Source organism: Microtus ochrogaster, unplaced genomic scaffold (genome assembly GCF_000317375.1).
Source record: "Microtus ochrogaster isolate Prairie Vole_2 unplaced genomic scaffold, MicOch1.0 UNK1, whole genome shotgun sequence".
NCBI lineage: Eukaryota > Metazoa > Chordata > Mammalia > Rodentia > Cricetidae > Microtus > Microtus ochrogaster.
In genome coordinates, this window is record NW_004949099.1 from 5,888,685 (window position 1) to 5,900,589 (window position 11,905).

The window sequence follows — 11,905 nt, forward strand, 5'->3', positions numbered from 1 at the left end:
CCACACCTGTAGAGGAAGACTTTAAGTGTCATAAAAATTTACCTGTAAATATTTCAGTATATATCTATCTGAACAAGGACATTATACTACTATATTTAATACTGCTGTGTGGCTCATATTTCAGATTTTACCATTGTCCCAACACAGCTTTGTTCTAAATAGGTTTTGTAAAAATTCAGGATTCACAAAGTGAGTTCCAGGACAACCAGGGCTATTACACAGAGAAACTCTCTGTCTTTCAAAAAAATCAGGGGAAAACAAAATCAGGATTTAAAGATTATATTCCATTCATGCCTATAGTTCTCAGATCTCTCCACTTTCCCCCCCTTTTTTTTTGTCAGTTACCCTGCTGACATTTTTAAGTGTCCAGGTCAGTTTTTTTTCCTGCCATGTCCCATGTCTGAATGAGGTTATATTAAAGTTTTTTGTTAAGACTGCTGTGTAGTCTTTGTATTTTACAGTGAGTCTTACCTAGAGGCTCATAATTGTCAGCTTGAATCATTATTGGTAATGATTTCAGTCACTTGCTTAGAAAAGTCTGGTAGAATTCTCTACTGTGAAGATGCCCTTTCTCCTACGTGGCTAATAGTAACCTGGGGTGGGAAGCTTTGAGACTAAGTATCCTGATCACTACTATATTTCCATGGGTGCTTTGTATTGTTAGTAAGCCATGCTGCTGCTGAATTATTCGTGGATTTCCTCTGCTTATTAGCTAGCATTCTTTTGTAAAGAAGAGGCAGTAGTCTCCTGTGCCTGGAGAATTCTAAGTTGTAACATCTGCCGTGGTAGCCATCTGCTTTGGTACATGATAGGAACTCTGCAGCTTCATTGGACTGGGGAGATGTCTCAGTTGGTCAGATGATTGCTGTACAAGCTTGAGGACCTGATAGAAAAGTCAGGCATGGTTGTGTAGATTTGTAATCCCACTGCTGGGGAGCAGAGATCCCTGGGGCTTACTGTCCAGCCAGCTTAGCTTGTTTAGGGATCTCCAAGTCCTAAGAGACCCTGTCTCAAAAACAAGGTGGTTAACTCCTAAGGAATGATACCTAAGGTCAATCTGTGGCCTTTACATGTATGTACACTGACTGATGCTTGGGCACCCAAAGGAACACACATGGAACCACCTTGCTAACTTATATGACAGGGAAGATGAGATGGTATTACTTTGTGTTATCAAGTTAATTTTGTGGCAATCTGGAGAAACAAAAAAGAAGAAAAGAATTTGCTTTTCCGTCAGTCTGGAGGAGCTGAGACACAGAAAGGAAAAGTAACTTGTCATAATCATGTGAACTAGGGTTTTTGTAGTCTCTTTGCCCCATTAGGAGTTAAATTTCCCATTGTGATTAATGAGATCATGACACAGATGGCCTTTTTGGGGCTTCTATTTTTAGGCAATTAGAGAATTCCTTGCCCTTTTAGCTTGTTACTGCTTGCTAAATGCCATCAACATTATGTGAGCAGCGAGTCTGCTTTGTCGACATACCAGGGTTGTTGTCTTATATTAGTATGTAGTTTCAGTGTATTATTTGTGATATTGAAATAGATATTGTCATGTTTTTAACAAATTAAGTTGGTATAAAGAAGTATAATAAGCCACAAATGACCAGGACGCTGGTCTAAAAACACTATGGCAAAGAATCTTGCCTTGAGTCTGGTGATCCTTTTGGCAGACTAAATAGAAAATGTTTACATACATCTCTCTTACCACATGTAACTTAAGTTGCATTTAGCAGCTAGGTTGTTGGGCCTTAACTCAGTGCATCCCATTTGTTCACTCATCAGATACTTATTGAGCAGTTACTCTGTATCAGGTATGGCTTTCACTAATGAAGTAGATGAAGTGGGTCTGAGGTCTCTTCAGGACAGGGCAGTTAGCACCTGTTGTGCCCATCTTTTCATGGCAGGCCTCAGGAGGTGTTAACTCTCAGCTGTCAGGTTGATAGTTAGTGGCAGAAGGGACAGTTATAAGACCATTTCTAATTCTTGTCTGTTTTTCTCCTAGGGAAAAATTGGAAGAAAAGGCCAAATTATATGAAAAGATGACTAAAGGAGACTTTCCAGGTAAACAAATGTTTATTTGTATTTATTGTCTACAATTTGTACAGATCCTCAGTATTATATTATCTGTTTAAATGATTCTAAGAGGGAGAAATTTAAAAAACAACTCAAAACTTTAATTTCAGTGGTTATATAGAGATAAGAAAATATTCAGTAATATTCCAGTGGTTCACTGGGTGCCAGGCAGGGCCAGGAGAGTATAGGGAACCAATTCTACAGCGCTCACAACGGGTCTCGTTTGGTGGAGGAGGAGAGCACAGCACCAGGAGACAGTTTAAACAGACCAGCCTTGCATGTAGAGACATCCATGCATATGGGAAAGATAAGTGTGCCGAATTATGGGTTATGCTGCCTCTTTTCCTGTTTCAGTTTTATCTCTGTGATGTGCGTTTGTTTTTTTTTTAACTTCATGGTTTTGCCCTATTGCATTTGTGTGTGAGTGTGGGCATGTTCATGCTACAGCATAGGTATCTAGTATGTGTTGATATTCACCTCTTGCTTGTGTTTAAGGAAAATTTGAAGGCTCTGTTCTGCCTCTCATCTTGCTGCCATAGGAATACTGGGATGTGCTGCAAACTACACTTAATGTGGGTTCTGGGGATTCAAACTCAGGTCTTCATGTTTGGGCAGCAAGTACTTACGCACTGAGTCATCTCACTTTCTTCCTTCCTTCCTTCCTTCCTTCCTTCCTTCCTTCCTTCCTTCCTTCCTTTCTTTCTTTCTTTCTTTTTTTATTTTCGAGACAGGGTTTCTCTGTAGCTTTTTTGGTTCCTGTCCTGGAACTAGCTCTGTAGACCAGGCTGGCCTCGACCTCACAGAGATCCTCCGGCCTCTGCCTCCCGAGTGCTGGGATTAAAGGCGTGCGCCACCACCACCCGGCTCATCTCACATTTTTAAATTTTAGTTCTCTCCTTATATTTATCCAGTTGGGAAATCTTTAATTTTTCTTTTTGCTAATTCCTTGCTCTTTTTGTTTTCTCTCCAGAATATTTGTTTCCTTTCCTCTTCTCTTTGCTTCCTGTATTTCTCCCTTTTCCTTGCCTCTTTCCTTTATCATACTTATTATTTCTATTCTAAGTAATTACGACTTCATGGCATATTCAATTAGTAGTTGTACAATGTGCTTTGAATTGGTTTAGAAATTTGTAATACAATTCCCTTTTGTCATATCCCCCTGAAATAGCAGAATTCATAGTTGGACAACAGTGTAAGAGACTTTCTGGGCCAGTGTACACACCATTGGCAGGAGGCAGAGAACGCAAGTAAGAATTCAGGAAATTTCTAGAAGAAAATGGGCTTTGACTTGATGAGCTGGAGGAAAGGATCCTGTTGGGGAGAGTGGTAAGAGTGGATCTTCAGAGTGGGGAGAGCTGGAGCTCAGCAGTTCCACCTTCCCTAGCAAACAGGACACCAGTGGGTGTGGCCGTCATTTGCCTTTTCTCAGACTGCATCATTTACAAAGTTGGGGGCTGTGGTGACAGTGCTACACTCTAAGGAGCAAGATGGTCATTCCCAGGATGTGTACCTCTACACCTCACCTCTCAGAAACATACCTCTTCCCTTTTGAGATATTATGTGATTTTGAAAACTTGTTGTTTTATTCTTTTTTTTCCTCTGGTTCAAACTTTTATTGTTACTATAGAAACCTAGAGGCTGGACAGATGGCTTAACAGTTGAGAGCACTTGCTGTACTTAGAGAGGAACAGAGTTTGGTTCCCAGTACTCATGTACTCACAACTGCCTATAACTCCAACTACAGGAGAACTAATGCCCTCTTCTGCCTTCTTAGAGCACTAGCACTCCCATGTACCCTTCTCCCTCGTATGTGTAACTTAAAATAAAATGAAAATACAGTAACTCAATCAAAAGGAATGTGTTTGTGGAAATGGGGTTTTGTCAAAGCCAGCAGTCCTACCTACTGATCCTTCTATTGTACCTGTGTGTCTGAACTGGTTAAGTCTTGGAGCCTTAGTTGTCTTCAGTGTAACATTGTAAAGGGGGATATGACCCTTTGGTCATAGGGAACCCAGTGCATGTTGTAGTTCAATCTCTGTCCTTAGGAAAAAACAAACAAAAAAACATGTTGAGTTCATCCCTATAGAACTTAACTCCAGGCCTTGCCTGAAAACGATGTCAACTTGTGAAAAGAACTCAAAAAACGTGCATGCGTGTGTGTGTGTGTGTGTGTGTGTGTGTGTGTGTGTGTGTGTGTGTGTGTATGTGTATGTATGTGTGTGTGTACATGTTTGAGACACTGTCTCACCATGTAACCCTACAGAGCCTGGAGCTCACTATGTAGACCAGGCTGACCTTGAACTCACAGATCTACTTGCCTCTGCCTCCTTAGTGCTGTGATTAAAGGTGTGCACACCATGCCTCAGCTTCAGAGGATATTGTTCACCTGCATTAGGACCTTTCAGGCACTTTCTACCACACATTAGTGTAAGAGTTAAATGATGCAATTCATATATTTAGAAAGGTCTGTTACATCACAGCAAGAAGGGTCCACTCTCCTGATTGGGAGAAATGCTGTTCTGCTTCTCTTAGACATTGTTGGCTATGAGTTGCTCAAAATCAGTGACTGTGTTGTCTTAAATGGTCCTATTGCTCACACAGTGTATTGATGACACAGCAGGAAACTCAAGGCTTTTTAAAGAGTATAATGGTCTGTGTTATGGGTGGCCTATTTAAAGTTTTCTGTCACGTGTTTTGTGTCTGTTGTCTCTGTAAATTGTTTGTGATGGAGGCATTGACTGGTGAACGAACAGTCGGGCAGTAGGGCCACTTCTTAATTCCAGCTATGGTTTTCTTCTTTAAAATGTAAAGAATCCATAAATTGATTTTTGTGTTCTAGATGAGGAAGTGGAGGACATGTACCTTGTGGATTTCACACAGAAGATCATAGACAAGCGAAAAGAAATGGAGGTGCTTGGTGCTACTAGAGAGTCTGGAAATGCAGAAGAGAGAGATGATGATGAAGAGTTTTCTGAAAAAGACATACCTCCTCCCCAAGACCCCAGTGAGGAGTGGTGGGTAATATTGGAGCTTAGATCATTGTGAGCCCCCCAGACTTGTTTTGGCTTTTTGAGAATCATTTTGCTTGATGGTATCACATCATGTTTTCTTACTCTGCCTGGGTTTTCTGTGTCCTGAGAACCACCTCCTCTAAGTTGGGATGAGCTAGTGTTGTATAGATTGTATAGATTTAAGCACACCCACGAATCCTTGCGCAGTGCATCAGTGTCTTGCTCCCTTACTACATGTCCTGGTTCAGATGTCAGGTCCTGGGAAGTGGTCCCTTTTGAGTCCTGCAAAAGAAACTGGCAGAGTAGGTACAGTAAGCTATAGCCTAACTACATTCTTTTCTGGTATTGAGGCTTGAGTTCCAGCACTGCCTTCTGCCTGTGTGGACTTGATAAATTGGCAGTTTTTCTGAGGCCTAGCTTCCTTCCATGGAAAGTAGAGATGCAGTGCTTCAGTGCACAACTATTTCCCTTAAATTCCCTCATGGAAGCAAGTGTGTTCCATTCTGGGGCATAAGCAGATATTTTGCAAAGCTCCGTTATTGATATTTTCCTGAGTTTAACCTGTACATACATAAAGGATGGAGGAATCCAGCCTTTTATAGATCAGATTGCAAATTCCGTAATGGTGTCTTTTATGCCACTTAGACACTTATTCAGCAGACCTTGCCATTGCTTAGACGTCACTGATGTTCTTGTTTTGGGGATTTCTTAGAAGCTGCTCAGGACTGTTTGTAGATTTCTTAGCCTTTTGCTAACTCCTTTGGACAGGTATTTATGCATAAATAAGACGTTTTTACTACTGTAAATGGCAGAGAACCTTTCTGTTCATAATATGGAAGGTGTCCACTGTGGTCCATACTTTCTTACCTTTTAAATAACTTAAGTCTAAAGTTTGAGACTATTGTGAGGGTAGGCATATGGCTGTATGCCACATGGAACCACAGAGAACGCAGCCTCTCTGTGCCTTTCTTCATCATTTGTAGTCTAAGTACTTGCTTCCTCTTCTGAACTATTTTTGGGGTCTTACCCTTTTTTTTAATTTTTTTTTTATTTTTTATTTTTGAGACAGGATTTCTCCGTAGCTTTTGGTTCCTGTCCTGGAACTAGCTCTTGTAGACCAGGCTGGCCTCGAACTCACAGAGATCCGCCTGCCTCTGCCTCCCGAGTGCTGGGATTAAAGGCGTGCGCCACCACCGCCTGGCTTGGTTCTTACCCTTTATTTATAGTTGACCCACTCTAGATCTTATTGTCTGCAAAACATCTGAGCCATACTTTTGCTTGTCTGGTTTTTGTTTGTGTGTGTGTGTGTTTTTTTTTAAGACAGGGTCTCTCTGTGTGACAGCTCTGGCTGGAACTTGCTCTATAGACCAGGCTGGCCTCAAACTCACAGATATCTGCCTGCTTCTACCTCCCAAGTACTGGGATTAAAGGTGTGTGCCAACACTTGCCGGTTTGCTTGTTTTTATACTCTGCCTAAATTGTGTTTTCTGGCCTGCACCCCTCCTGTTTCCCTAGAGCCCTGTAGAGCTAGAGTACTCAGCCCTCCGTGGATCACCCAGCTTCTCCAGGCTTATGCTGGGACTGTTCAGTAAGCAGTTTCTGATGAGCTAGAGCCATTGCTGACTACTATATTCCCTTGCTGGTGTTCTGTGTGTTTTGGAGGCCTGCTCCGGAACAGAATAGCTGTGATTGCTTTTCAAGGCAGAAATCTCATCTCTTTTGAATGGTCTAATGTCTTTTATTTATTTTTCTTATTAATGCCTGTATGATTACAAGCAATTTGTCAGCAATTTGAAGAGTTTGGAGGGCAATTGAAGGTGTCGCATGATACCATATGGTGCAGTAAGACACAATGCAAGCAATTCCCACCCTTTTTTTTGTTTTTGAATTAAGCTCCAGAATTGTTACTGCTTGTAAATCCTTTTGTTAATTAAATTCCAGGTGGTGGGAAATCTTTTTGCAAAAATACTGTAAATAATTACACGGACCATCTGGTTAGATTCCCCTCCCCATTCATAAAAAAAAAGGAAAATGAAGTTGCTGCTTTATATAGTTGTAGGTTTGATTTCTTCTGACAGTCGTCTGTAGAAGTGGATTTCCAAGTGTTTGCTTTTTAAAACATGGGCTAACAAGGAAATCGGCATCACTTGAGAAGAAAGAAATTGCAGGCAACAGCAGAGCTAGCTGAGTCCGACCTTTATCGCTTTGCTAACTTGCTTTACAGCATATATTAGGTGCTTCATTGTATGTTGTGCACTCTACTCCAGACTATGGGAGATTCCTTGCCTATGATAGCAAATATAAAAAATCTGTTGCACTGCCAGGCAGTGGTGTCCTTTAGTCCCAGTACTCGGGAAGCAGAGGCAGGCAGATCTCTGTGAGTTCAAGACCACCTAGGTCTGTAGAGTGAGTTCCAGGACAGGCTCCAAAAGTTACGCAGAGAAATCTGGTCTAAAACAAACAAACAAAATTCTGCTGCACCATAGTACAAAGGAGATGTTTTCTATGAATACCTGCCCATACTTTGTGTTGTTAGGAAATCTCAGTGTTTTGTTTAACCTTACTGTATGCTCAGCTTGCCCTGTCTCCATTGTCTGCTTTGGGCAAAGATGAAGAAGGGTATATATTGTTTGTCTTGTTAATTAAAGTGGGTCCAAAAATTACCATGACTTACATTACGAAACTCCTAAGATTGCTGGAAAGAATGTGTCAATTAGAAGTAGAGCAGTAATAGAAAAATTGAGGTTTTGTGGAGGGCACAAAAAGCTTATTGGATGTCATCTGCTAATTAAGAAGCCTTTTCTCTGTGTTAGTGGTCCCTTGGCTTCAAGGTTCTTGGTAACAAGGTGTGTAATGGCATTGCTTCTTTAAAGATTAACTGTCTTCCCAACTTCTCACTTTCAGGGTGGATTACGTGGACTCTTTGGGCAGATCTCGACGCTGCATGAGAAAGGATTTACCAGATCTATTGGAGATGGATAAAAATCTTCAGGGAAGACTGTAAGTTTAAAATGTGACCTGTGTTTGGAACACAGCCATGGGAATTGTCTTGTGGGAGAGGCTTCTGACTATTTGTTACTCTGCTCTGTTAGGATCTTTAATGTGTTATATACTGAAGCCTGTAATGTTTAACGTATTCAGACACTCATAACTTTGCTCAGGGAACAACCTGAATGCCATTATTATTTATTGATTTTCTTTTCCTGAAACCCATTTTTGGGGGGAGTTGTGGGGAAATGAGTCACGTTATTTCCTGGGCTGGCCTTGATCTAGGTTTAAGTGATTCTTCTGACTTAACTTTCCAGGCAGGCACTCTGTTCTGGCCATGTACATTATAATTGTGGAAAAGGACGAGTAGACTGTTGAGTAGGTGTCTGATCTAGGTCGCAGGTACAGAGTGAGCCCACACCTAGCTAACAAACCAGCCTTTATGGACAGAGGGATTTGAGAAGGTTCACTTGCTTTTATTCACTTATTTATGTGTCTCTGTATATTGAATCAAAGGCTTCGTGATTACATTTCTAATGGGAACCAAAGAAATAACATTCAAAAGTATCTTGGTGGTTAAAATTCCGTATAGCCAGCTTTTATATGAGAAATATTGGAGAAGCTCCACCTGTGTGAGCCTTCCCATCTTAGGCATCCTGTGAGTAGGCCTGGAGTAAACACACAGAGGCCACAGCACAAACCATGACCACCTGCTGGGACAGGGATCTCTAGCAATGTCCATGTCTCTAGACCAGAGGCCATTCAGAGAAGGCCAGTGGTTCATTCTTCCTGGCTAGGCCACTTTCCATATGTCAACCAGGACAAGTATAGAAAGGAAAGTTGGTTGTCTTAAACACTGAGGCAAGATCCTATCATACTCATCTATAAGTCTGGTAATTAATTGTTGCTGTTTCATGGCACTCACCTGAACATAGGTTTCTGTTCCTCTACTAGTTTCGTTAGTCCTGCTAATGAAAAAACTTTATTATCTGAAGACATGAGGAAAGAACTTCAGCGCCAGCAATGGGAAGAAGAAGAAAGGGAGGCTCTGAAAAAGCCAATGGGGCCTATCCATTATGAAGACATTAGGGAAAATGGTATTGTTAATTTGGGGGGGGGAGGATTTGTGTTTGTGTGTGTGGTGGTGGGTTTTTTTGTTTGTTTCTCTCTAGCCAGTAAGCACAAAGCCAGGTACTGACAGCAGCACCTCTGATGCAGTCAGGCTGTGCATTGGAGGGTGAAATCATCCTCTTGTCCACAGCCTAAGAAACTTAGGGACCTCTTCCTAACATGTCTGTTAGCCTAAGAATTTGTTCCCAGAGAGAAGAGGATACAGCCAGGGCCGAGTAGCCTGTCTATATGTTTTTCACTTAGCCATTTGACTTTTTTGGTTTTTTTCTTAATCAATTTTTTTTTTAAATTAAACTTGTGCTGATATCACTGTGTGTCTCTTTTGGTTTGTTAGGGAACTTGCTGTAAATGTGGTTTGTTAATCAGAGAAATCTAATGTTTTGATATTTTTGATTATTTCAGAGGCCCGACAACTTGGTGTTGGATATTTTGCCTTTGCCAAAGACAAAGAGTTAAGAAACAAGCAAATGAAAACTTTAGAGATGCTTCGTGAACAGGTATAAGTTAAATTTAAGGTTTTTGTTATAGGTTTGAATAATTTTTTTATTGATAGGTCATGCTTTAAAAAATGTAGTAAATACAGATATGCATAATCAAGCATTGGGCAGAGAGAGAGTCCAAACTGAAGATCTCCATCAGGTCCCTCCCCTTGGAGCTCAGGAAGCCCCTTGGAAGAGAGGGAGGAACAGTGAGGAAGAATGGGAGCTAGAGGGATTGAGGACACCAGAATACCCAGTTCACAGAATCAACTAAGCAGGACCCATGTATCATGAATTCTAATTGGTCTTAATAATAAAAACTCAGAGTCAGATAATAGGGGTTAATGCTGAAAGATCATAAAAGCAGAAAAGCCAGCCACTAGTTCTTACCTCTACTTAATCCTCAGACCAAAGGGGCAATTTTTGTCCCTATGAATCCTCAGACTGAATGCTCTCTCTATGAAACCTCAGGCTTAATCTGAGCTCTTGTCTCTTCCCGCCATATATTCCTCTCCACCCAGCCATATTACTTCTGTTTCCATCTCTGTCGTGCTGGGATTAAAGGCATATGATTCCAACTGCTGGGATCACCTTTGTATAATCTCTTGTTTCTCTTTTAGACAGATTCAATCTTGTGTAGCCCAGAGTGGCCTTGAACTCAACAGATTCAATCTTGTGTAGCCCAGAGTGGCCTTGAACTCACAGAGATCCGTCTGCCTCTGTCTTCTGAGTGCTGAGATTAAAAGTGTGTGCGACCACTGCGTAGCCCCTATGGCTAACTAGTGGTTTAGCTCTACAATCTGATCTTCAGACAAGCTTATTTGTTAGATCACAAACAAAATACCACTCCAGATTCATACAGGCTCACAGAAACTAAAGCAGCAATCACAGAGCCTGCGTGGGTCTGAACTAGGTCCTCTGCATATATATTATGGTTGTTAGTTTGGTGTTGGTTTTTTTGTTTTGTTTTTGTGGGAGTGGGGGTATCTCTGATTCTTTCATCTGCTCCAGGGACCCTCTTTCTCCCACTGGTTTGTCTCACCCAGCCCTGATATGAGGGTTTATGCCCAGTCTTATTGCATCTAGTTATGACATGTTCGGTTCATATATGAGAGGCCTGCTTTTTTTTTTGAAGGGAAACAGGAGGAGTAGATCTGGAAGAAAGGGGATTTGGGCTGGGGGCTGGGAGGAGTGGAAGGAGGGGAAACTTTTGTCAGGACATATTTGTATGAGAGAAGAATTTTAAAAATGTAGTAAATTGAAAATTGATATTCAGAATGCCATTGTTGGTTACATACAGGTAATTATTAAATTATCGAGGGTTTTTCAACTCTAAAATTTTAACTGTACGTTGCTAGGTTTTGTTCTTATTAGTAATATGTCTGTGTATAATGTGCATGTGTCATGGCATGTGTGGTGGTGAGAGGACAACTTTAGGGAGTTGGATCTCCTCTGTCTCTGTGTCGATTCCAGGGATCGAACTCAGGTTGCCAGGCTTGCATCATTGCAGCATGCATCTTTACCCACTGAGCCATCTTGCTAGCCTTGCTGTTTTATTATTACTATTATTATTTTTTGTGTGTGTGAGCTCTGCCCACATCTGTGTATGTGTACCGTATGCACACATTGAACCCCTAGAACTGGAACTATGGATAGTTGTAAGCTACCACGTGGGTGCTAGCAACTGAACTTGGGTTCTCTGCAAGAGCCACAGTATTCTTTTTTTTTAAATACTTATTTATTTATTTATTATGTATACAATATTCTGTCTGTTTGTATGCCTGAAGGCCAGAAGAGGGCGCCAGACCTCTTTACAGATGGTTGTGAGCCACCATGTGGTTGCTGGGAATTGAACTCGGACCTTTGGAAGAGCAGGCAATGCTCTTAACCACTAAGCCTGTTGTTCTTTTTTTAAAAAATGCTGCAAGATCCCCAGCGGCAGTAGGCAGCAGAAATGCTGTAGGTCCCAAATGGTGGCGGCAGGCCATGTGGTGGCAGGCAGCGGGCTCTGGGAGCAGCCAGTCCCAGGCAGAAATGGCTGCTGGTCCCAGAGCAGCAGCCCGAGCGGTGGTGATGGCGGGCCATGTGGCAGCAGGCAGTGGGCCCCAGGCAGAGACGGCTGCTGGTCCCCGAGCAATGGCTGGTTCCAGGCAGGGAGACACATGGCGGGTGGGCAGAAGACAGAAACATGGATAGACACGACATGCAGGGTGAGGTTGAATG

The 11,905-nt window shown here is 41.8% G+C and overlaps 1 protein-coding gene across 1 annotated transcript in view; it reads left to right on the top strand.

Moving 5' to 3' along the window:
* The window catches only part of Ccdc174 (coiled-coil domain containing 174), a 23,233-nt gene that overhangs the window by 5,680 nt on the left and 5,648 nt on the right, over positions 1-11,905 (top strand). Inside the window, exons 4-8 of the mRNA XM_005364892.3 lie at positions 2,003-2,061; positions 4,913-5,087; positions 7,989-8,084; positions 9,027-9,169; positions 9,606-9,700. Of these exons, the coding sequence (XP_005364949.1) occupies positions 2,003-2,061; positions 4,913-5,087; positions 7,989-8,084; positions 9,027-9,169; positions 9,606-9,700 (568 nt within the window). The remainder of the gene's footprint in view (positions 1-2,002; positions 2,062-4,912; positions 5,088-7,988; positions 8,085-9,026; positions 9,170-9,605; positions 9,701-11,905) is intronic.